Here is a 23314-nt window from a genome sequence, read left to right as displayed (position 1 = left end):
CTAGGTTGCCCAGAAAGGACTTGGTTTCCTACGTCGGGGATGGGGCAGTGTCTCTGAGTAGCCCCAACAAGGCTGGGCTTCTGGGCTCCCACAGAGGGCCACACGCGTGCTGCACTCAACTTCTGGGGCCTGTGTGGGCGCTAGGTCTTGGAGACTGGGATGAGAAGGGTGGAGGACAGTGTGGGGCGTGGGGCATGGGGCCAGGAGGGCGAGGGGTGGGGGCCTCACCCCTGAGCCACAGTAGCGCCCCAGCCTGGGGGCTGTGCTGTCGTAGCCGTCGAAGAGCTCCATGTAGTCATAGCCGCAGTCGGTCTCCTCCTCCACCTCAAAGGTCTGGAACACGAGCTCCACGCCGTAGCCTTCCTCGGCCACAATGACCCACTCACAGTCCACACCCCCAGGGTAGTTGTTGTCGCCAAACTGGGCGTGGGAGTAAAGGTCCTTGGTCTTCACGTCTGCCCGTACCTGGCCCCCGCACTCTGTAGGGTACAAGAGTGGCCAACCAGCCCTGAGCACCGCAGGTGCCAGGCCCCATGGCACACTATGCCATGGCGTGCCCTCAGGGCAGGATGGAGGCCTGGATGAAGGCCACGAGGCCAGTGATGGGTGGGTGGGGGCCTGGCCCAGAACATTGCTGTGCTGCCCCATCTCTAAATAAAGGGACCTTGGCCCTAGGCTGAGGGGGACAGGCAGTGAGGCTCACCGAGAGGAAGACAGCATGGAGCGGTGGCACGAGGCACCACACACTTTGTCTAAAGAGGGCATTGCTCATTTTCTCCAGCTGATGGCTGTCATGGAAGAATGTGGGCCCAGTGTCGCCACAGCTTCCATTTTCAAGAGAGAAGCCATACATCTGGGTTTTATGTGAAAACTCCTAACTTTTAAGTGTTGGCTCACATTTTTAAAAAAACACAGTGTGGGCCAAACATAGCAGGTCTGAGGGCCAGATGGAGTTCCGGGCCTCCGGTTTGTGACCCTGTGCTGGGAGGGGCAGAGGACAGTGCATGGGGCCACCCTCCTCCCCAGGCCCTCTGGCCTTTGTGCACCTGGCACTCAGGTCTCACTAGAGGAGGTGGGGAGAGGGCCGGACGGGGCTGGGTCAGGGACTGAGTTGAAGGGGAAGAGGGGAGGCTGTGGACCATCAGCTCTGGGGATGCCCTGACAGGTGGCTTAGGACCCAGGAGGAGACTGCAAAGCTCCCTCGTGGCATCCTTGGTCTGGCACTCAAGGCATCCCCCTGGACTCCAGCCTTTCTCTGCAGCCACATCATTCCCACAACCTGCTGTCCTCACACACCCGTTGCTTCGGCCAAAGTAAATGACCTGCTGTCACCTGGGCACACTCTGGGCTGGGCTGGGGTTTTGTCTCTGCCTGGGCACCTCCCCCTGCCTCGAATGCCTCTACCAACACATGCCCAGTTAGGCCGGGGTGCCTTTCTTCCTGCCTGGCTCCCGCTTGGGCTCATGCTGTCACGGGCGGTGCCTGCCTTGTCTCTCTCCTGGACTGCGAGTTCCTAGTATGGGGTGGGGGGCAGGAGTGAAGGGCTCATGCCTGATTCAGGCCACGTGCCCCTTAGTCTTCTCGCAGAGCGGAGCTCAGTTCATGGCTGCTAAATAAACAAGCAAGTGAAAGCCGAGCAAGCCCCTCAAGGGCTGGGATCTTTGCTTGGTCTGTTTCTGGGACCTGCATTTAGGATGCCGCCTCATCCATGTTACATGTCAGTAAGTATCAGGAGAATGGGCTGGGCACGGTGGCTCACGCCTGTAATCTCAGCACTTTGGGAGGCCACGGCGGGCGGATCACCTGAGGTCAGGAGTTTGAGACTGGCCTGGCCAACATGGCGAAACCCTGTCTCTACTAAAAATACAAAAATTAGCTGGGCATGGTGGCAGGCTCCTGTAATCCCAGCTACACGGGAGGCTGAGGCAGGGGAATCGCTTGAACCCAGGAAGTGGAGGTTGCAGTGAACCGAGATCGAACCACTGCACTCCAGCCTGGGCGACAGAGCAAGACTCCATCTCAAAAAATAAAAAATAAATAAAAATAAAAATAAAAAAATAAATATCAGAGAATGAATAGAGTATATTTCAGGGTTGGTGTGTGGCTGGGCTGCTGCGGTGGCCCGCGTACGCCCAGGGGGACCTCTGGGGGCTTTCCTCTCTGTCCCTGAGTTCCCTAACCTCTCCTGTCCATCGTCATCACTGCCATCCTAACCCCTAACCACACCCTCCTATCCCTGCCCCCCAGGCCTGGTTCTCAGGACACAATGTTTGCATCACCCACAACCCTGGCCCTGGGTCGCAGGGCTCAGTCCCTCTGTACCTTCATACCCGCATTGAAACCCCCGACTCTACCCCAGTCTTGGAGACCAGGCTCAGTGAACACTCCCACAACCAGGGACAGTACCTGTGGCGTGGGAGGCCTGGAAGCCCTTTCGCTGGACTGAGTTATCTGAGTAGAAGCGCAGGAACATGCGGCTGCCTGTGGCCAGGACGGGCTCGGGCTTCTTGCTCCCACAGAAGCGGCCGAGGACGGGGGCCTTGGCGTCTCGCCCGTCGAATACCTCTAGGTGGTCGTAGGCACACTCAGGCTGGGACTCGATGTCCATCTCCATGAAGGTCTAGGGGGATGAGGAAGGAGCACAGATTAAAAATTTGGCTGGAAGGCAGGTGGGGCAAGGATGAGGGCCCCAAACCTAGGCCTCACAGATACCCATGGGAGCGGCCACAGCTGGGGATGACAGTGAAGGAGGGCCCAGGAATAGGGCGAAGGCAGGGACGCCCCTAATTTATACTGGGAAAGGGGCCTCTGTCCAGGCCAGACTTGGGGTCTCCTGGGGATGGCAGACCTCTGGGCTCAGCCTGCAGCCTGTGTGGCTCTGGGCAGTGCCTCTGACCGGGGGCAGCCACACCGCATAAGGAGTGGGGAGGGGACCCCTTACCAGCTTGACCCGGTGCCCGGGGGTGCTGGAGATGGCCCACGTGCACTCCTTCTTGCTGGGATACTTGTCAGGCCAGTTGGGGCTGGTGATGGTACCACTGGTGGATGTCACCTTGTGGTCACAGCCGGCTGCAGGGAAGCGAGTGACGGAAGGGGATAGAGAGGGACCCCAAGCTCCGATGCCTCCTGTGGGGAAGGCCCTTCCCTCCTGCCCCCCTCCTTTCTTCCATCTCTTGTCCCACTTATGAACTGGATGGCAGGCAGGCATTGTTTCTTTTTCATGAGGTTACTGTGTCTGGGGAAAATCTAGCTGCCCGATTCCTACAAAAGCCTTGAGTGAGGCCTCACATGGCAGCACTCATGAAGCAGCCATCACAGGCTCCCTGGACAACCCCCAGACCTTTGTAGGTGTTGGGCCACAGGGGTCATATCACCTGTGCCTCTCCATTTTTCTTTTCTTTCTTTTTTTTTTTTTGAGATGGAGTCTCGCTGTGTTGCCCAGGCTGGAGTGCAGTGGTGTGATCTTGGCTCACTGCAACCTCCACCTCCCAGGTTTAAGTGATTCTCCTGCCTTAGCCTCCTCAGTATCTTGGATTACAGGCGTGCGCCACCATCTCTGGCTAATTTTTGTATTTTTAGTAGAGACGGGGTTTCGCCATGTTGGCCAGGCTAGTCTCAAACTCCCGACCTCAGGAGATCTACCCACCTTGGCCTCCCAAAGTGCTGCGATTACAGGCGTGAGCCACTATGCCTGGCTAATTTTTGTATTTTTAGTAGAGACAGAGTTTCACCATGTTGGCCAGGCTGGTCTCAAACTCCTGGCCCCAAGTGATCCACCTGCCTAGGCCTTCCAAAGTGCTGGGATTACAGGCGTGAGCCACTGCACCCGGCTGACCTGTGCCCCTTCTTGAAGCTGTCATCCACTGATCTCCAGCAGCCTGGACAGTCACAGGGGACTTTGACACCTGACTCAGTTCTCCCCACCCCCACTCCTGCTACCCTCCCAGGTGAAGTCAACAGACATATAACGGTCCACCCAAGACGGCCTCTCAGTTCCTTGAGGGCTTTGTCATCATCCACTGTTTCTCCACATCACAAACACATCACCCCTCTGTGGCCACCTCCTGTTCCTTCGGGGTGCTCAGGACCTCACCTTCCTGATCATGGTCATTTGGCTTTATTAAAATTAAAAAACAAAAACAAAAATGGGTCCTCACTTTGCTACCCAGGCTGGAGTACAGTAGTGCGATCATAGCTCACCGTAGCCTTGAGCTCCTAGGCTCAATTGATCCTCCCGCCTCAGCCTCCCAAGTAGCTGGGACTACAGGCATGCCACCTGGGTAATTTTTTTCATTTTTACTTGTTGTAGAGATGGGGTCTCACTATGTTGCCCAGGCTGATGTCAAACTCCTGGTTTCAAGCGATCCTCCTGCCTCAGCTTCCCAAAGTGCTAGGGTCACAGGCATGAGCCACTGTGCCTGGCTGGCCTCTTAATTTTAGAGAGACCTCCAGGGTCTTGATCTTTCTATTCTCTCCCAGTATTTCCTCCTCGATTAACTTAACTGACTGCAGGGCTGACCACCCAGCCTGCTCCTCTGCACCCTGCGTGGCCCTGCATCCCCGGCTCTGCACAGCACTATCTTAGAAAACCCCACCTGTGGCTCCAGCCTCATCTGGGCCCCCAGACCACTTGATACTCTTTGGATTGGCCTTTACCAGCTCCATCTCTCACCTCCTTAGTAACTGCTGCAAACATCCAGCCCCCTCCTCAAGCCACTGTGTCAGCTCCCAGTGGCAGACCACCTCTCTCCTACCTCCTGACAAAGCCAGGGCCTTCCACCATGAATGGCTTCAACCTCTGGACTCCAACCTGCAAACCCACCTACCCTGCTACCCTGCTGCCCTGAAGCCTCAGAGCAAGTGTCCCTCCTCCCCGTCAGGATGGACTGCCCTTCTGGGAGGTGCAGCTCATTGTTGCCCACGCGTGGGAACCCTCACACCACAAATGATCCAGCCTCACGCTCTCACTCAGCTCTGCAGCCTTGGAACCTTCACACATCCTGAAAGAGCTCTCCCAGGCCCCTCCAGCTACAGCCCATCGCTCTCCTTTTGTTTCCAGCTAGCCTTCGAGAACACTCGCTATGGCCACACTCTCACTGCAGGTCTCCTCAATCCACGGCAATCTGACTTCTGCCTCTGAAAAGCATGGCTTCCCCAACTCAATTTTTTTTGGGGGGGCGGGCGGGGTGGGGGGGACAGGGTCTTGCTCTGTTGCCCAGGCTGGAGTGAAGTGGCGCGATCCTGGCTCACTGCAACCTCCGCCTCCCAGGTTCAAGCGATTCTTGTGCCTCAGCCTCCCAAGCAGTTGGGACTATAGGCTTGCGCCACCACGCCTGGCTAATTTTTTGTATTTTTAGTGGAGACGGGTGTTGCCATGTTGCCCAGGCTGGTCTTGAGCTCCTGAGCTCAGGCAATCTGCCCCCATCAGCTTCCCAAAGTGCTGGGATTACAGGCATGAGCCACCACGCCCGGCCCCGACTCAGATTTACAAGCTGATGATCATTATTCCTGATGACGTTATTGGACAGGTTTCACTGGGGGAAACAGGCGGCCAGGCACTATGACTGGTGGGGAGAAGGATGGGCAAGATACAGCACGAGGGCCCGGAAAACAGGGCCCTCTCAAGTCCCTGGTAGAGGCAGGTGAAGCTCCCGTCTACCCACACTTGAACCGTGAGCTGTCACCATTACCCATCGGTGGGTTCACACAGCCCCCTGCCCTCCCTCTTTGCACTCTGGCCTTCTATGCCCCCTGTGTTCCTTGCACGCCCATGTCTCTCCCCAGCTAGGCTGCAATCTCCGTGGGAACAGAGGGGTTCCTGTCTTGAATCCCCTACAGATCTTTGCATAGTGCTGGGTCCTCCATAGGAATCAGAAAATGCTTACAGATCTGTAATTAACCTATCACCTGAGTAAGAAACCACACATGCTTCTAAGGTGAATCAGCAGATGGAAAGGTAAACAGGCCATCTTCTCCAGGAGCTTCGCCCCTGTCCTGGCTATCTTGTGGATTCTGTTCTTTATCAAACCATCTTTTTACACAGGGGAGTACAGAGACAGAATGCAGTTTAGACAATATCAGTATAAGGTTCCCTCTAGCTAGTTCCATGACTCAGGAACTGTGTATTTGGGAAGCCTGAGGTCACAGGGTTGGAAGCCCTCGACTGTCCACTGGTTCACTGTTGAGGGCTTCGGTTCTGTTTCTGCTTGTGAGCAGCTCATCTGTTTAAACCTGGGTTGTCAACCTAACCAGGGTGGGAAGAGTCACTTGCCAAGCATGGTGCTAATGGCTCAGAGCCATGTCTATAAAGCTTAGTACCCTGCAAGGTAGGTATCATTTTTATTATTTTTTATTTTTTGAAACGGAGTCTTGCTCTGTTGCCCAGGCTGGAGTGCAATGGCATGATCTCGGCTCACTGCAACCTCCGCCTTCCAGGTTCAAGCAATTCTCCTGCCTCAACCTCCTGAGTAACTGGGATTACAGGTGCGTCCCACCACGGCCGGCTAATTTTTTGTATTTCTAGTAGAGACGGGTTTTCATCACGCTGGCCAGGCTGGTCTTGAATTCCTGACCTCAAGTGATCCGATCGCCTTGGCCTCCCAAAGTACTGGGATTACAGGCGTGAGCCACTGCACCTGGCCTATCATTTTTTATCGTTTCATGGATGAGGAAACTGAAACACAGAGAGGTTGAATGACTCACCCAAAGTCACACAGATGTTCAATGGTAGAGGCAAGTCTGTGTTGTGCTGCTGGGATTGGACACACCCAGCAGGCAAGGGCCACAGTGGAATCCCTGACTTAGAGCGGGCCTGTGAGGTATCAAGTCCCAGGAGGTATTAGGGGATACTAGTGATGCCATGAGAGCTGTTTTTATTTTGCTTTATTTATTTATTTATATTGTTATTTGTTTTTTCCCACTCTGTCACCCAGGCTGGAGTACAGTGGTGTGATCTCGGCTCATGCAGCCTCAGCCTCCCCAGACTCAGGTGATTCTCCCACCTCAGCCTCCAGGGTAGCTGGGACTATAGGCATGCACCACCACATCCAGCTAATTTTTTGTATTTATTGTAGAGATGGGGTTTCGCCATGTTGCCCAGGTTGGTCTTGAACTCCTGGGCTGACGCAATCTGCCCACCTCAGCCTCCCAAAGTGCTGGGATTACAGGTGTGAACCACCGCACTGGCCTATTTTACTTTATTTCTAGTTTAAAAACCTGTTTAAAAGTAAAATAGAGACAGAGTCTCACTATGTTGCTCAGGCTGGTCTTGAATGCCTGAGCTCAAGCGATCCTCCTGCCTCGGCCTCCCAAAGTGCTGGGATTACAGGCATGAGCCACCGTGCCCGGCCTAGAGCTATTTTTAAATGTGTGCAGGGCTTCACTGCCAGGAAGGCAGTGGCCCTGTTCTGACCATCCCCAGGGGTTATAAGTGTGACTGATAGTGGTAACAGATGCCATTGTGCTTGCGGTGAGCCAGGCCCTGCTTGGGGCCCTTCAAGCTCCCAATGCCTCTCTGAGGTGGGTACTATTATTATTATCTACATTTTACCCAGGAGCAAACCAAGGCACAGAGAGGGTCAAGGAGTCACTTAAAGGCACACAGCTAGTGAAGCGGCAGGGCTGGGCCAGGCCACCTGGCTCTGGAGGCTGTGCTCTTACCCACTATCCTTTCTTGCCTCTGTGCCGGTAGGAAGTCACAAAGAGACTTGGACATGGTTTTAAGAAGCACAAACTAGAAAAGTCTGAAAATGAAGCCTCAGAGCAGCCGTGAGCTCCTCCTCTCCTAATGTGGGCAACAGAAGTGAGCGTGTGGCTCCGACATTGCGGGAGGAGGATCTATGTACCAGGTGGGTGGGGGAATGAGGGGGCCTTAGAGATCATACAGGCCCCAGAATCTAAACAGAGGCCGATGGAGATGATCCTCTGGCCTTCCACTCCCAGCAGCGGGTCCTTCAAGCCCAGATGCCCCTGGCATGCAGCCCGTACCTTCTTTGCAGTCGTGCTTGTTGTCATGGAGGACGAAGCCACTGCGGCATTGGCACTCATAACTGCCGAACGTGTTGACGCAGTCCTGCTGGCAGCCGCCGTTATCCTTGGAGCACTCGTCCTTGTCTGCAGGGGAGCAAATAAGGGCAGACGCTGGGTCTGTGCAGGGCTGAGGTTGGGATGCCCCAGGGGAAGTGGAGGCCTGGCTGGACTTTCTCCCACCGGGACAGAGCAACAGCTGGCAGAGCTGGCCAGGCCAGGTGGCCGGGAGTGGGAGGCCAGGCGACAAGGGGGTCCAAAGGGGCACTGCATCCAGCAGGACCAGCTGAGCAGGGCCCAGCTGTGGGGAGAGGAGGATGGGGGTCCGAGCAGACCAGCATGGGTCACCATTACCTGCTTACTGGACAGATGGACAAGTGGAAAAATAGACACATGGACAAGCAGACTGCAAGAGAAAGGAGCAGGACGCAGGGGTCCCTCTTTTACTTCACAACAGGAAATGTCACAGACACCATCAAAATGGGAGGGGGTAGGGCACGGGGAAGGGTCCCCGGTCCGCGGACGGGCACAGTGGGGAGAAGAGAGCACCAGTTCTGTCCGGCCAGAGGGAGGTGGGCCGGAATGGCAGAGTGGAGGTGGGGGGTTGGTGGGCACCGAAGCCCCCATCCCATTCCGTCCAAGGTGAGGTTCCTGAGTAACAAGGGGTCCGGGAGGCCTGGCAGGCCTCACTGGGGGGTCCGGTTTCTTTTCTGCACTCGGAATTTGAGCTGGTGGGGGCGTCCCCGAGGGGGCTGCAGAGCTGGCCTCTTTTCTGAAACGAGAGAGAGAAGGAGAAAAGGGACCAAGGGGTGGGGGTGGAGGGCAGGGACCAGGGAGGGACAGCAGTGAAAACCAGACCCAGGGCCTCTGAGGTGGATCTGAGGGGCAGGGTGGGGCGGGAGGGCAGGTGGACACACATGCAGGGTGGCCATGTCCGGGCGCATCCAGGGCACGGAGGGCTGGGTTAGCAGGGGCAGGAGGCACAGCGACGGGACAGAGACAGAGCCTGTGGCAGGAGAAGGCCTGGAGGGTTGGCACACGTAGCCCACTAGGCGTGCATTGCATCAGGGAAGGAGAGAACTGGGGAGTCGTCGGTAGAGGGGAACAGTACTTGGGAAGGGCTGGGGAGAGCTCTGCTCTGGCTCTCATTCAGGCGGCGACATCTACAGAGTGTGTTAGACAGACACACGCACTCGCAAATACACCTGCAGACCCAGTGCATGGATGTACCATCACCCAAATGTGGCAACACAGGTGCTGGTCCACAGGCACACACATACATGTGCACACGGTACACACTACCCACACACGCACAGACACACAGCTCCAATCTCCAATACACTATGCAAATGCAGATACAGACACAGCCAACCACATACGCATCCTCACTTGCCCGCCCAGCCTGTGTACAGGTGCATACAAAGAATACACACTCTGCATTCCCACCTATGTGTGAAGAGGCAGGCACAGATATCAACGCACACACAGGCACAGACACACCCAGGGACAGGACACATCTGCACACACAGGCGCATGGACACCTGGACATGGATACAAAGTCACGCGTAAAGGCAGAGATGTAGCTCATTAGCAGATGGCTCACAGAGGAGCAACGGCCACGTGTCACAGACCCACGCATGCACTCACACGATGAACACACAATCTGTGCCCCAATGCACAGAAGTGCACATGGTCACAGGGGTGTGTGTGCCACAGCCACATACACTCAGGTCTGTCTGTGGTCACTTGAAAGATGGTGTGCCTGGCATAGAAGCAGGCATAGCCAGGGAAGATGAGGGATCCAGTGGACCCCCAGAATTCCAGAGATGAACCATGAGGTAGAAAGATGTCTGCTGGCACTGAGCTGGCCAGGTGGGGGTCTGTGCAAGGGGGCCTATTCCTGATCCCCATCAGGACTGGGGCCCAAGCGCTGGAACATGGGCTTCCAGAAGGCCCTGCTTCTCCAACCCAGGATCAGGTAGGTTAGACCCCTAGGGGCCATGGGAACCAGGCCAAGAGGTGGAGTCCCCAAGTCCTTCCCAAGGTTTCTTGCTCAGTTAACACATCAGAGGGGGCCTGATCGAGAGCCCTCCATGAGCTGCCTTTGAATCAGCCCTGCAGAAAATGTGGGGGTGAAGGGCACCCTATGAGCCATCCTGGGGTTCACTGAGGACAACATCTCCAGTGACTGTACTAGAAGCTTTGGGGGGCCCAGCTTACAGACTGAGCAAAGCCTTCGCTCCACCCCTTCCTCACATTTGTGCCCTAGAAACCTAGTCCAGTGCCTGGTACACAGCAGGGGTAAAATTACACCTGCCAAATGCGAGTGAACACGTAAGTGAATGGCTGGATGAATGAGTGGGGGAAAGTGAGTCCTGAGGAAGGCTGCTTCAGTGTCCGGGGCAGGAGTGGGCAGCCTCACCTGGGAGCTGGGGGGAGCAGGTTGCAGGGGGGTGGGGTGGAGGAGGTGGGCATGGGCCCAGGCAAGGAGATGGCACTCACCCTACAGTGCCCAAATGCCCCGGAAGGTGGCAGGGGTCAGACTGAAGGTCTTCAGGCTCTTTCTTCTCCTTCTTGGCTTAGGGTCTCCTCGGTGGGTGTCCCAAAAGTCCAAATAGCTCCCCTCCTGGGGGGCCAGAGTCAGATGCCCCGGGCCCTGAGGGCTGAGCCTCGATGCCCCCAGTGGGGGTCCTCTGCAGGTTTCTTGTGCGATGGGGCAATGTGTGTGCACATGTGTGTGCGTGTGGGCGTGTGTGTCTCCGTGCAGGGCTGAGGGTGGGGCGGGCACAGTGTCGACCAGGGCATGGGGGCAGAGCAGTAACTCCAGGCCTGATAGATGTGAGTGTCGGTCCCCTGCCCCCTCCAAGACTGGAGCAACAGAAGGGCAGGAAGAGACGAGAGTAAGCAGGTAATGGTTTCCCGGGGCAGAGCCTGCCCTGAGTGGGTGTTACATCCTCTCAACCCTCTGGTGAGCACCTCTTAGGAGTCCCAGGTGGGCACAGGGAAGGAAGAAATTGGCCTGGCATGGGGAGGGTCTCAGCAAGCGGGGGTTGGGGGCAGGAGGTCAACGGGCCACTGTAAGCAGAGCAGGGTGGCTGGCAGTGCCAAGCAGGGAGCCAGTGCAGGGGCAGGTGCATGGCATCCGGGGGTCAGGCAGGGGGTGCAGGGCAGCCACAGAGGGGGCTTGAGGATGCAGGACCCTGGGCGAAGGAGGGGAGAAGGAAGGCAGCATGGACTCGGCCATGGGCATCCTGCCTTCCTGCCTATCCCCTGTCCGGCCCAGCAGGCAGGCCGGGAGTGAGGATCCATGGGCCTGCTCCAGCCAGACTCTGACCTCCCTGTCTCCCCTGCTCAACTCCACTCCTGCCCTTCACTGCATGGGCCTGGGTCCTGTTACCTCTGGAGACCACCAGCTACCTTACAGCCTCACCCCAGGGTGAAGGGCTGAGTGATTCACAAAGAAGGGGAGATCTCCTGGACCCGGAGGATCAGCTGAGAGAGGCTGGGCCAGGGGCTGCTGATCACCATTGAGACCACCTGAAGATGGGGCCATCAAAGGCTCAAATGAGGCCAAGGGACTGGAGCCCAGGCCTTAGGTGGGGCAGCTGTCAATCAGCATGTGCTAATTGGATCTGAGTTCCCGCCCACCGGTTCAGGGGAGCCCCAAGGCTTTGGTATTGAAGGAAGCAGGTGACTCATCTTTCTCCTTTTTAAAAAAATTTTTAGAAATAGGGTCTGGAGTGAGTGATGAGATCATCGTTCACTACAGCCTCAAACTCCTGGGCTCAAGCAATCCTCCTACCTCAGCCTCCTAAGTAGTTGAGACTACAGGCACACACGACTACACCCTGCTAATTTTAAACTTTTTTATAGAGATGGGGTCTCGCTATGTTGTCTAGGCTGGTCTTGAACTCCTGGGCTCAAGTGATCCTCCTGCCTCGGCCTTCCTGAGTGCTGGGATTACAGGCGTGAGCCACCGCGCCCGGCCATGACTCATCTTTCTGAAGGCCCCAGTGTGAACCTATTTGGCGTGTGCAGGGTCTGATTAGAAGTCTGCCACTGCCAGAGACTCTGCTCCACACAGTCCAAGGCAAACACCTGTCTCTCCTCCATCCACCCAGGTTCTTGAACTGCCTGTTCCTAGGACCTGCCCTCTCCCAGGCCTTGGTTTGCATAGCTCCTGACACCTGGAATATCCCCTTCTTCACTTCTGGGTGCTGATTTCTGAATGCTTATGTTCTGCCCATCCTCAGGCCCCAGTCATTACAGTCCTGAGGGCTCAGGAATAATGGGATTTGGATACTGGAAGGGCTGGCTTGATGGGAGAGTGAAGTGTTGGGGAGCAGGGGGCAGACTCTGCCTGCCTGGCACCAGGGAGGGCTGGGGAGTACGGGAGTGCAGGGGCAGGGAGAAAGGGAGCCCTGTTCTCCAAGGAGAGGTGGGGCTAGGAGCTGGGCAGTCCAGGGATACCTGAGAAGAAGTGGGCCTTGAAGCCCTTTTTGGACACGGTGTTGTCGGACTTGAACTCCACGCGCATGTTGTTGTACTGGGAGGTGATGACCTCGGGCTTCTCAGAACCACAGAACTTGCCATGCAGCTTGGAGTCAGCTGTGAGTCCACTGCGCACCTCCACGAAGTCGTACTTGCACACCTGCAGGGAAGCCCAGCTCCAGGCCCGCCTCTTCCAGGAAGCCTCTCTTGACTACTCCTGCCCTCAGGAAGCTCTCTGTTCTGCACATCCTTTAGCCTTGACTTAGCTACGCCCCCTCACTGGATCCTCCTGTACTCGCCAAGCCAGCCCTAAGCCTTCCCTTGCTCCACACGCCTCCCTAACTCCATGTCCTTCCTCCCACTTGCTACATGTCCCCCCGCCCCCTTTGGGGCCCTCCCTGCTGGGCCTCCTGTGCTTCCTGAGCTGGGAGCAGTCTCTCCTCGACATTCGCAGAGTGTTTCTGCCGGGCCCCCTCTCAGAGGACAGGAAGCAGGCACTAAGCTGAATGCCCACGCCTCACAGCTTCCTGCCCCACCTCAGCCCCCGGTGGGCACTTACATCATTGCCCTCTGTCTCAAAGAAGTCAAACTGCAGGGAGATGCGGTACTGGGTGGGGGCCACCAGCTGCCAGATGCAGTTCTTGTTGGGGGGGTACTCCTTGGGCCAGCCCGGGCTGGTGATGGAGCCGTTGAGCTTGGTGAGGAATCCGCCACAGGCAGCTGCGGGGACAAGGAAGGTGGCATCATCTGCGGGGAGCCCCTGCCATGGGGAAGGGCTGAGATGTGGGCTGGGATGCAGTAAGGAGAAGATGGGGAGCCTGTGGACTCCCCAAGGCTCAGGGACCTGTGTCTGGTCCCTCTGGGGCGGACGGGAGGAGGCAGGGTGGCCTGGGTGTCCTCAGGGGTGAGACTGTAGGGAGGAGTGGGGGAGCTAAGGGGTCATAAGTGTGGCCATTTCTATCTTCTCTGCAAATGAACAGGCCAAGGTCCTCCAAGAGGGAGTGAGCGGGAATAAGGGGCTCAGGGAAAGCAATTCAGGGAGGGGTGGTCCTGGGGGTGCAGGAAAGGGAGCAGCTCGGGGGCACAGCAAGATCTGCCTAGTGAGCTGGAGCCATTAGCCTCGGAGTGCTGTCCCCAGCATCTCGGGACCATGCGTGGAGAGGCGGAAACAGTGTCTGTCCCACAACAGGGGTTTCCCAACCTGTAGATCATAACACCCTGGTGGGTGGTGATATCAATTAGCAAGTCAAGATGGTCATTTACAAAAAAAAACCCAAAACACCCCAAGAATGAAAAAACAAAACAAACCCAAAGCCAGAATGCGGCCTACGGGGGGACAGTGTGTTCTCGGGGTTGCAACGTGACACGTGTTTCTTATCCATGAGCTATGAAAAGAGTGTTGGGATATCCATCTAGCTTTTCCAAGAAGGGGTCTGTCCAAGGGCATAAGAAATCTTGGCAGTGACTCAAGCCTGTGATCCCAGCACTTTGGGAGGCCGAGGCAGGAGGAGTACTTGAGGCCAGGAGTTTGAGACAAGCCTCGGCAACAAAGTAAGACCTCATCGCTACAAAAAAATTTTTTAAATTAGCCAGGCAAGGTGGTATGTGCCTGTAGTCCCAGCTACTTGGGAGGCTGAGGTGGGAGGATTGCTTGAGCCCAGGAATGGGAGGCTATGGTGAGCTAAGAATGAGCCACTGTACTTCCAGCCTGGGTGACAGAGCAAAAGCCTGTCTAAAAAAAAAAAAAAATTCTGGGCAGGTGGGCTGGTGCCAGGGAAAGAACAGGGTCGGAGGCAGTCTGGGGGCACTCACCCTCACAGCGGCGCTTGTCTGGGGCCAGCTCGTACCCGGGGTCACAGCTGCACTTGTAGCTGCCCAGAGTGTTGAGGCACCGCTGCTCACAGCCCCCGCGGTTGGGCCGAGAGCACTCGTCCACCTCTGTGGTGGGAAGGAAAGGGTGTCACAGACTCCAGGCATTCAAGGGAAGAAGTTGGCTGTGAGCCTCACTTGTCCACTCAGCCCCAAGACCCACCCAGCTCCCCGATGGCTGGAACCCCACAGAGCCTTCCTTCGGAGCACATGGACTGGACTGGTGTCTCTCACGTGCTGTTCCCTGACTAAGGACCCCTCTTTCATTTCTCCTTCAATCCTCATGTGAAGCCTGTGGTGGAGGGACTGTTACTGTGCCCATTTTACAGATGAGAAACTGAGGTTCAGGGAGAATATCCTGCCCAAGGTCACACAGGTAAAAAAAACCTCCAACTGCCTTTTTTCCTCCCTGAATCATACAGCAGTTCCTGCCTCTAATCCACATTGGGGGACCTCTTCTCCCCAGCTAGCCCAGAGCTCCTTAAGGGCACGGCCCTGGGGTCTCACTGGTATCAATATGCCTCCTGGCGTCTCCGTGTTGAATGAGTGAGTGAAGAAGGGATGAAGGTCACTAGGCACCTTGGGGCAGGGGAGAGTAACAGATGAGGCACCTTTGAAAAAGTTGACGGCAAAGCCCGCTTTGTTAATGGACCCGTCAGAGACGAACTTGAGCCAGAGGCGGCTGGACGTGCTCTTGATGTCATCAGGCTTCTCATAGCCACAGTAGCGCCCGATGAGGGTGCTGCTCTCACTGTGCCCGTCGCGCACCTCCAGATAGTCGTAGGCACAGCTGTCGTGGCGCTCAATCTAGGGGTCGAGGCTTCATCAGTGGAAGGGGCTCTGGCTGCCAGAGACCCACCCCTGGGAGCCCAAAGAGAGGCAGCTGTCCCAGGGAGCAACTGCCGGATTCACATGTCAGATCACAGGGCCACTGACCTACCTCAAAGGACTGGAACGTGAGGCCCACGTGGAAGCCCTCAGACACCTGGATCCGCCAGATGCAGACTTTGCTGGGCCGGTAATCGTCTGGGTAGTTGGGCGATTGAATGTGGCCATAGTCCTTTTTCACATCACCCCCGCAGATGGCTGTGGGGACACAGGGTGGGGTGGGAAGGGGTGGTGAGTCAGCATGCTTTGCCCTGCTAGGGAGCTCTTTTCCCCACTCCTCCAGTCCCTCCCATGTCCCTCAGCTTTTCAGTTCCCCACCAAACCCCCAGTCCCAGGCAATCCCATCATTCTCTCTGCTTCTTCCCTTGGGAACCCACAATCTTGCCCCTCAGGTGCCAGGAGGGAGTTGTTTTACCATGCCCAGAGACCTCCTATCTGACTCCTCCCGCCCGCCGCCTTCCTCAGTACCTTCGTAGACTGCAAAGAAGCCCTTTCCAACCCAATTGCTGCTGCTGCGGAATTCAACCCAGAGGCGGCTGTCAGTGGAGACGATAGGCTCAGGGAGTTTGGACCCGCAGAAGCGGCCTGCACAGACAGTGTGGATGGAAGAGTGGTGAACCCTGAGGACACCCCCTATAGAGGCCCCACCTCTCCAGGAGGCTTGGGTGCTTGGGCCCTGATCTGTGGCCACCCTACTTCACACATTCCCAAGACTGTACACCCTCCGGTTGGCTTCTGTCTGGTCCAAGGTCCAACTTGGCTTTGGAGAGCCAGAGACCACTTGAGGGATAGGATATGAGTCTATTTCTAGGAGGAAAGGTAGATCTTTATTTTTCATTTTATCTGATTTTATTTTTTTGAGATGGAGTCTCGCTCTGTCACCCAGGCTGGAGTGCAGTGGCACGCTCTCAGCTCACTGCAACCTCTGCCTCCTGGGTTCAAGCAATTCTCCTGCCTCAGCCTCCCAAGTAGCTGGGGCTACAGGCATCTGCCACCACACCCAGCTAATTTTCATATTTTTAGTAGAGATGAGGTTTTGCCATGTTGGCCAGGCTGGTCTCGAACTCCTGACCTCAGGTGATCCACCCACCTTGGCCTCCCAGAGTTCTGGGATTTCAGGTGTGAGCCACCGTGCCTGGCCAAGGTAGATCTTTATAACGTCCAACTATATATGTGTTCTATTTACCTTTCTAAAGAGCATATTACCATCATTATTTACCTTTTCTTATTTGGTCTCTATGCAGAGAAGAGACCAAATAAGAAATAAAATCAGAAATATAATCAGAAATAAACATGGCTTTCTTTACACATTACAAACTGCCCTCACAGACATGTTTTTATTTGGTCAAATGCAAGGGATGCCCCAGGACCCTAAATAAATCACAGAATCTGGGGACTAGCTCACAAAATGTCCACTTTGAAATAAAAATGAATAAGAATCAACATAAGTGAATGAGGTCGACCATCTGTGGAATTCTTTGTAGTCAAGAATCAACTAGGAATGAGTTGTGTGTTCCTAATAAGGCCGGTGTTTCCCAACATTCAGCAAGGGACAGAGGGTGCTGGCCCAGGAATGTAAGTTATGAAAAAGAAACTCCCATCTTGGAAAAACACTAACACGTCTGCGAGAGGAAGTGTTGTAAGGACAGCTGCTTTGAGTGACCAAAAAGAAATATTTAAATATCGGAAACTGGGGGGAAAATAGAGGTTAGCAAGATCCGTCTGGCTGTTTTAGGCATAGGCTGAGGAGAAGAGGTTCTGTTGCCAAAGAGTGGTCCTGAGCTCCTTACGATCACGTCCACCTAGGAGGGAGATTCACACGGCTCCTCGGGCTTGCTGCAATACCCTCTAGGATCACCTGCCTCCCTTTGCCCTAATTCTAGGTTCATTAAAGCACCTTCTGTTCTGTGCTTCTGACCCACTTACTCCCACTGACTCACCTCCTGCCCCCTACCCTCCTCGGGACAAAGTATCCTATGCAGACAAGGTCGGGCCACGGTGCCCAGTGTGCAGCCCTCGGCAGTGAGTTAGGAGATGGGCTGGCAGGTTATGATGACTCTCTTTTGAGCCAGGCTGCACTGTGGGCACTCAAAAACCAGAAGGGCAGATAGAAAAAAATAGTGGAGCCTGTGAAAGTGCCCAGATGAGGAAGAGAGCCTGGGGCCATGGGGATGCGCAGAACAGCCTGTCTGTCTTTCTCAGTCAATTCTGATGACTCCTTGCACCCGTAGGGTGACAGCCAACTTCACAGGGAGGCCCAGAAGCCTGGACTGGGTACTCTGAAGTCCAGATTGAGGACAGGACTTGCCTGAAGTCACGCAGCAAGTGAGTAATGCAGCTATCTGGGACTAATGATGCCAGGACTCCTGGCTCCCACACCAGGATGTCATCCCTGGCCAGTGTTGGGCCCTGGAGGGGGATGAAGAGTGTGATGAGGGTGGCTCAGAGAGGGAATCAGCATGGAGGCAGCAGGGGGTGGCTGGTGCCGTTACCTCGGAGGGGCGCCTTCCTCCAGAAGCCATCTCGGACCTCCACATAGTCGTACCAGCACAGGCGGCTGCGGTACAGGTCCAGGGACGTGAAGTTCAGGATGATCTAGAGCAAGAGGGGAGGAAGAGGGTTAAGCTGTCCCGAACATTGCACCAGCCCTCTGCCAGCCCCATGATGACCACCGCCCGCCTTACGCGAGGCAGGTCCCCCTGGGCGAGAGTTAAGGGGCTCCCAAAAGGAGCTCCTGGCACAGAACCGCCCCTCCTCCACAGTTGTCTGTGTATGGTCAGCTTTCTTCCTAGAAGGCCCAGGAGGGGAAGGAGACGTCACTTTGGGTAGAATCCCTGGCTCCAGCTCTCTTCATAGTCAATTAGATAACACAACCCACAATATCTTCAAGAGGAACTGGTCTCTACAGTGGTAGGAAGGGCCAAGGGCTGTGTGAGGGTACTGGAGGGTCTGAAGTAGCGACGAAGGGTCCCAAGAGGAGAGGCAAGAGGAAAGAAGGGCTGAGTCGCCAATCATCACTTTTTTTGTTTGTTTGTTTGTTTTGAGTCAGGGTCTTGCTTTGTCACCCAGGCTGGAGTGCAATGGTACAATCACAGCTCACTGCAGCCTCCACCTCCCAGGCTCAAGCCATCCTCCGACCTGAGCCTCCCAAAGTGCTGGGATTACAGGAGTGTGTCACTGTGCCCGGCCCCATCATCATTTATTGAGTACTGATTCTGGGCAGGGGGACACACTAACTGCTGAAAGGACACCAGATCTGAATCCGTCCCTGTCCTCAAGAAGCTCCAGGCTTAGGGAGGGATGAGACATATGCGTGAGAAAGCTCAGACCCCAGTCACAACAGCCTGGGTGTGAATCTCCACTCTGCATTTCCTGCTGTGAGTCATCAAGCAAACCACGCAATCTATGAGCCTCTGCTATGTCCTGCATGCAATGGTGAGAAGAGTCCCTACCCTGACATCACACTTCCAAGGCACAGGCACTGTCTGTCCTGAGCACCTCATTTCAGGCTCCAAGCTCAGGAAACGCTCGCTCGTTACTGGAGGAATGTTACATCTTGGTAAGTACCAATCCTCCTTAGCAGGTGGGCATTTTAACAGGTAGAGAGTTTAATGGCTTCCCTCCACTTCCGGGGGGAAACCACTTCCTCGGTAGGTCCCAGAGTGGGCCCAAAGCCTGCCGTGTATTCAGAGTTCCAACAAGTAGGGATTCCAGGGATGTGTTCACCGTGACCTGCGAGGCCAGTGCAGCGGACACTCGATGGTTTCAGGGGTGTCCCGCTCTGGGAGAGCTGGGTTCTCCGCTAGAGAAGGGGACCGTCTGCCTCCCTTGTACCTTCTTGGAGAGTTAGAGGCAGAGTGGAGGCCAGGATGAAAAAGATTCCAAGGTGGGCACTGGCAGTGGCTGTCTGTAGCCAGCATCAACGCTAGTCGGGGAGGAGCTCCTGGCTCCTGGTCACTCTGACATGGGCCCTATCAGAATACCTGGTGATTCCAATATCAGCCTAGGGGACCCTTCCCACTTCTTGGCCGCTCAGTTCTGCGACCTCCTCTCTCCACCTCTCTATACCTTCCCGGCCACACACCAACATGTCACGCCGTGCAGGCCGGCTTCATCGAGAATTGTCTGCCCCTCCAAAATCTCAGTTTCAAGGGCCCCACTCTCCATTCAGTTTCCAGCCTTTCCGTCAGTTCTCATCACTGCGACCTTCAACCCACTGCACCCAGGGCAATGCCACTGCCGGTCACCCCCATCTACTCTCTCTCCTTACCCAGCTTAGCTCCACAGCCCATCCTTTTTCTTCTATTCTTTTTAAAAATTCATATATGAGTTTAACTATATTTATTTGGGGGATCTTTTATTAATTGTGGTATTCTGTGATATAATTGAGTAAGATCATGTTTTTGAAAAGCACACTACAGGCCAAGCGCGGTAGTTCACTCCTGTAATCCCAACACATTGGGAGGCCAAGGCAGGTGGATCACTTGAGGTCAGGCGTTCAAGACCAGCCTGGCCAACATGGTGAACCCTCATCTCTACTAAAAATACAAAAAAAAATTAGCCAGGTGTGATGGTGGGCACCTGTAATCCTAGCTACTCAGGAGGCTGAGGCAGGAGAATCGCTTGAACCTGGGAGGCAGAGGTTGCAGTGAGCCTAGATCATGCCACTGCACTCCAGCCTGGGTGACAGAGGAAGACTCTGTCTCGAAAAAAATATAAAATAAAATAAAGAAAAGCACACTATATATTACTCTTGGTTATTATTATCATCATCAAAAGTTATTGTTACTATTATAAGTCCTGGCATTTTGAAACTCTGAAGATGCAAGTCCATTCTAGCTCTTGCGAGGGAGTAGATGGCGTCTCATTACCAAATGTGGACCAGGCATGGTAGCTCACACCTGTAACTGAGCACTTTGAGAGGCTGAGGCAAGGGGATCGCTTGAGTCCAGGAGTTTGAGACCAGCCTGGGCAACATAGTGAGACCCCCATCTCTAGAAAAATTAAAAAATTAGCCAGCTATGGTGGCATGTGTCTGTAGTTCCAGCTACTAGGAAGGCTGAAGTGGGAGGATCCCCTGAGCCTAGGAGGCTGAGGCTTCAGTGAGCCGGGATTGCACTGGCTCACTGAATGGAAATTTGGTTTTATTATTTATATTATATATTATATAATATATAAGATATGTGTGTGTGTGTGTGTGTGTATGTATATATATATATCTCCATCAATAGAGACCTCAGGGGGCAACTGAATAATTAAATTGAGAGAAATCAAGACGATAGTATTCTAAGCAGCCATAAAAATGACTGAGTGCTGGCATGGAACGGCGACCACAAATCATTGCTGAGTGCAAGGTATGCTGCAAAAGACCATATACGTGTGCATACAATTCCTTTTTGTCTTGTATATATATACATACATATATACTCATCCATGCTTACATGCACATATATACCTAGAAGGGTCTGGAAAGAGACACCAGAAAGGGTTACCAATGCTTAGTCACCTCTGAGGAGTGGGATCTGGAGGAGGGTCAAGGGGAGAAAATTCACTTGTTATTTTATGCATTTCTAGATTGTTCAAAAAGTTTACTGTGTGCATATGTTATTTGTATATCTAACAAACAACAAAAACAAGAGTTGCTGGGTGGAAGAAGGGATGCAGAGGGCCGAGTGAGGGCGCTCTGGCTCCTGACTCACACCCTCCACCACTCCTCCACGTGGCCTCCCTGGGCCTGCCAAGCAGTTCTGCTCAGCAGCTGTGCTGAGGACAAGCGCCCGCTTTCCTTCATCCTTAGAAGCAGCCTTGGCTCTGTCTGGGGAGGATGACGTCCCAGCTGCTGAGGAAGAAACCACGCCCAGCCGGCAGAACCCCAGAGGGCTCACCCGAGACCTCCAAAGAAGTAGGAGGAACCAGAGGTCACATCGCTCAGGAGGAAGAAACCTGCATTGGCCGAGAGAGGCATCCTACAGAGAGGCCCAGTGATGGCTATACTGAGACCAGAGGTGTCAAATTAAGAGTTGTACTGGCTTCTGTCGTGTGGAAACAGCTGTGCTCTGGTGGCAGGGGCAATGCCCTTTGCCAGAGAAAACCTGGCCTGCCCCACCGCTTCCGGGCTGGTGACTTAGGCCTGTGGCTCAGCTTCCTTAAGGCTCAGTGTTTTTGTCTGAAATTGAGATGGGGCCGGGTGCAATGGCTTATGCCTGTAATCCCAGCACTTTGGGTGACTGAGGCGGAAGGATCGCTTGAGCTCAGGAGTTTGAGACCAGCCTGAGCAATACAGTGAGACCCCATCTCTACAAAAAAATTTAAAAATTTGCTGGGCATGATGGCGCATGCCAGTGGTCCCAGCTACTCAGGAGATGGAGGTGGGAGGATCACTTGAGCCAGGGAGGTCCAGGCTGGAATAAGCCATGATCACACCACTGGGCAACAGAGGAACTCTGTCTCAGAAAAAAAAAAAAAAAAAAAAAACCCAAAACTGGAAATGATCATAATGGCTCCACTGGGGAGTTGGGAGGATTCAATGAGATATGGGGTACAGAGTCTTCTGGTGCACCCCGAATATAGGAAATACTCCTCATGCTTGCTGCATGCTGGCAGGGGAGAAGTAATAGGACACCTCTCTTCTGGCCACAGTGTGCCAGTTAAACATGTTGCCCCTTGGTGACTCACTGTCTGGCTTCAATCTGACCTTGCCGCATGATCTTTAGGCCCATCAACCAGTTCCTCTGTGCCTCCGTGTCCTTATTTCTAAGAGGGTAATATCTGCCTCCCAAGACTTAGGGGAGTTCAATTCATATATGTGTAAAATTTACAAGTGCCCAACACACAGTAAGCACTCAATAAATGTTAACTTTGCTAGTAGAATGAAGTTTGCTTAAGATTTTTTGGTATTTGGAATGGCTCAGACTAGAATCCTGGAATTAGAGAGAAATAGCGTCCCTGGGGAAGTGGACCAGGATTTCCTCATTTAAAAAGATTAGGGGCTGGGGGCCGGGCACGGTGGCTCACACCTGTAATCCCAGCACTTTGGGAGGCTGAGGTGGGTGTATCATGAGGTCAGGAGATCGAGACCATGCTGGCTAACACGGTGAAACCCTGTCTCTACTAAAAATACAAAAAAAAAAAAAAAAAAAAAAAAAATTAGCCGGGCGTGGTGGCGGGCGCCTGTAGTCCCAGCTACTGAGGAGGCTGAGGCAGGAGAATGGCTGAACCCGGGAGGCGGAGCTTGCAGTGAGCTGAGATCATGCCACTGCACTCCAGCCTGGGCAACAGAGCGAGACTCCATCTCAAAATAAATAAATAAATAAATAAATAAATAAATAAATAAATAAATAAAAATAAATAAAAGATTAGGGGCTGGCCTGGGCGTGGTGGCTCACGCCTATAATCCCAACACTTTGGGAGGCCCAGGCGGGCAGATCACCTGAGGTCAGGAGTTTGAGACTAGCCTGGCCAACATGGCAAAACCCCATCTTTATTAAAAATATAAAAATTAGCCAGGTGTGGTGGCACGTGCCAGTAGTCCCGGTTACTTGGGAGGCTGAGGCATGAGAATCACTTGAACCCGAGATGCAGAGGTTGCAGTGAGCTGCACTCCAGCCTGGGCAACAGAGTAAGACTCTGTCTCTAAAAAATAAAATAAAATAAAATAAAATAAAATAATTAAATAAAATTAAAAGATTAGGAATATAGGAAAGATAGCAGCAGTTAACATTGGTTGGGTTCTCACTACATGATAGGTACTACTCCAGGGACTTTATGTATATTAATTTGTTTAATCCTCATACCTTTATGAGGAGGAGACGGTTTTAAGAAGGGAATCACGGTTAGCAGATCAAACTTGATAGTACCCCCCTTGTGGTAGGTACTATTGCCAGGCTCATTTTATAGTTGGGGAAACAGGCCGGGCACGGGGGCTCACGCCTGTAATCCCAGCACTTAGGGAGGCTGAGGCAGGATCACCTGAGGTCAGGAGTTCAAGACGAGACTGGCCAACATGGCGAAACCCTGTCTCTACTAAAAATACAAAAATTAG

The 23314-nt window shown here is 54.1% G+C and overlaps 1 protein-coding gene across 6 annotated transcripts in view; it reads right to left on the bottom strand.

Moving 5' to 3' along the window:
• BMP1 (bone morphogenetic protein 1) overlaps positions 1–23314 on the bottom strand; it is a 47141-nt gene that overhangs the window by 2409 nt on the left and 21418 nt on the right. For 3 of the 6 annotated variants that reach the window (XR_001720085.4, XR_001720086.4, XM_016959203.4), the window contains exons 9-19: positions 17766–17868; positions 15742–15858; positions 15326–15471; positions 14997–15192; positions 14329–14454; positions 13076–13236; positions 12496–12676; positions 7987–8112; positions 2942–3069; positions 2407–2620; positions 229–479 (exon numbers count right to left, since the gene is read on the bottom strand). Coding sequence is in view for 1 of the 6 variants with exons in the window: in XM_016959203.4 (XP_016814692.2) it covers positions 229–479; positions 2407–2620; positions 2942–3069; positions 7987–8112; positions 12496–12676; positions 13076–13236; positions 14329–14454; positions 14997–15192; positions 15326–15471; positions 15742–15858; positions 17766–17868 (1749 nt within the window). In the remaining 5 variants the exon portion in view is untranslated. Of the gene's footprint in view, positions 1–228; positions 480–2406; positions 2621–2941; positions 3070–7986; positions 8113–8379; positions 8798–10527; positions 10894–12495; positions 12677–13075; positions 13237–14328; positions 14455–14996; positions 15193–15325; positions 15472–15741; positions 15859–17765; positions 17869–23314 lie in introns of all 6 variants that reach the window. The other 3 variants (XR_010159433.1, XR_010159434.1, XR_010159432.1) reach the window with 3 other exon arrangements.

The sequence above is a fragment of the Pan troglodytes genome, chromosome 7 (assembly GCF_028858775.2).
Source record: "Pan troglodytes isolate AG18354 chromosome 7, NHGRI_mPanTro3-v2.0_pri, whole genome shotgun sequence".
NCBI lineage: Eukaryota > Metazoa > Chordata > Mammalia > Primates > Hominidae > Pan > Pan troglodytes.
This window is presented reverse-complemented; position numbering and strand designations above follow the sequence as displayed.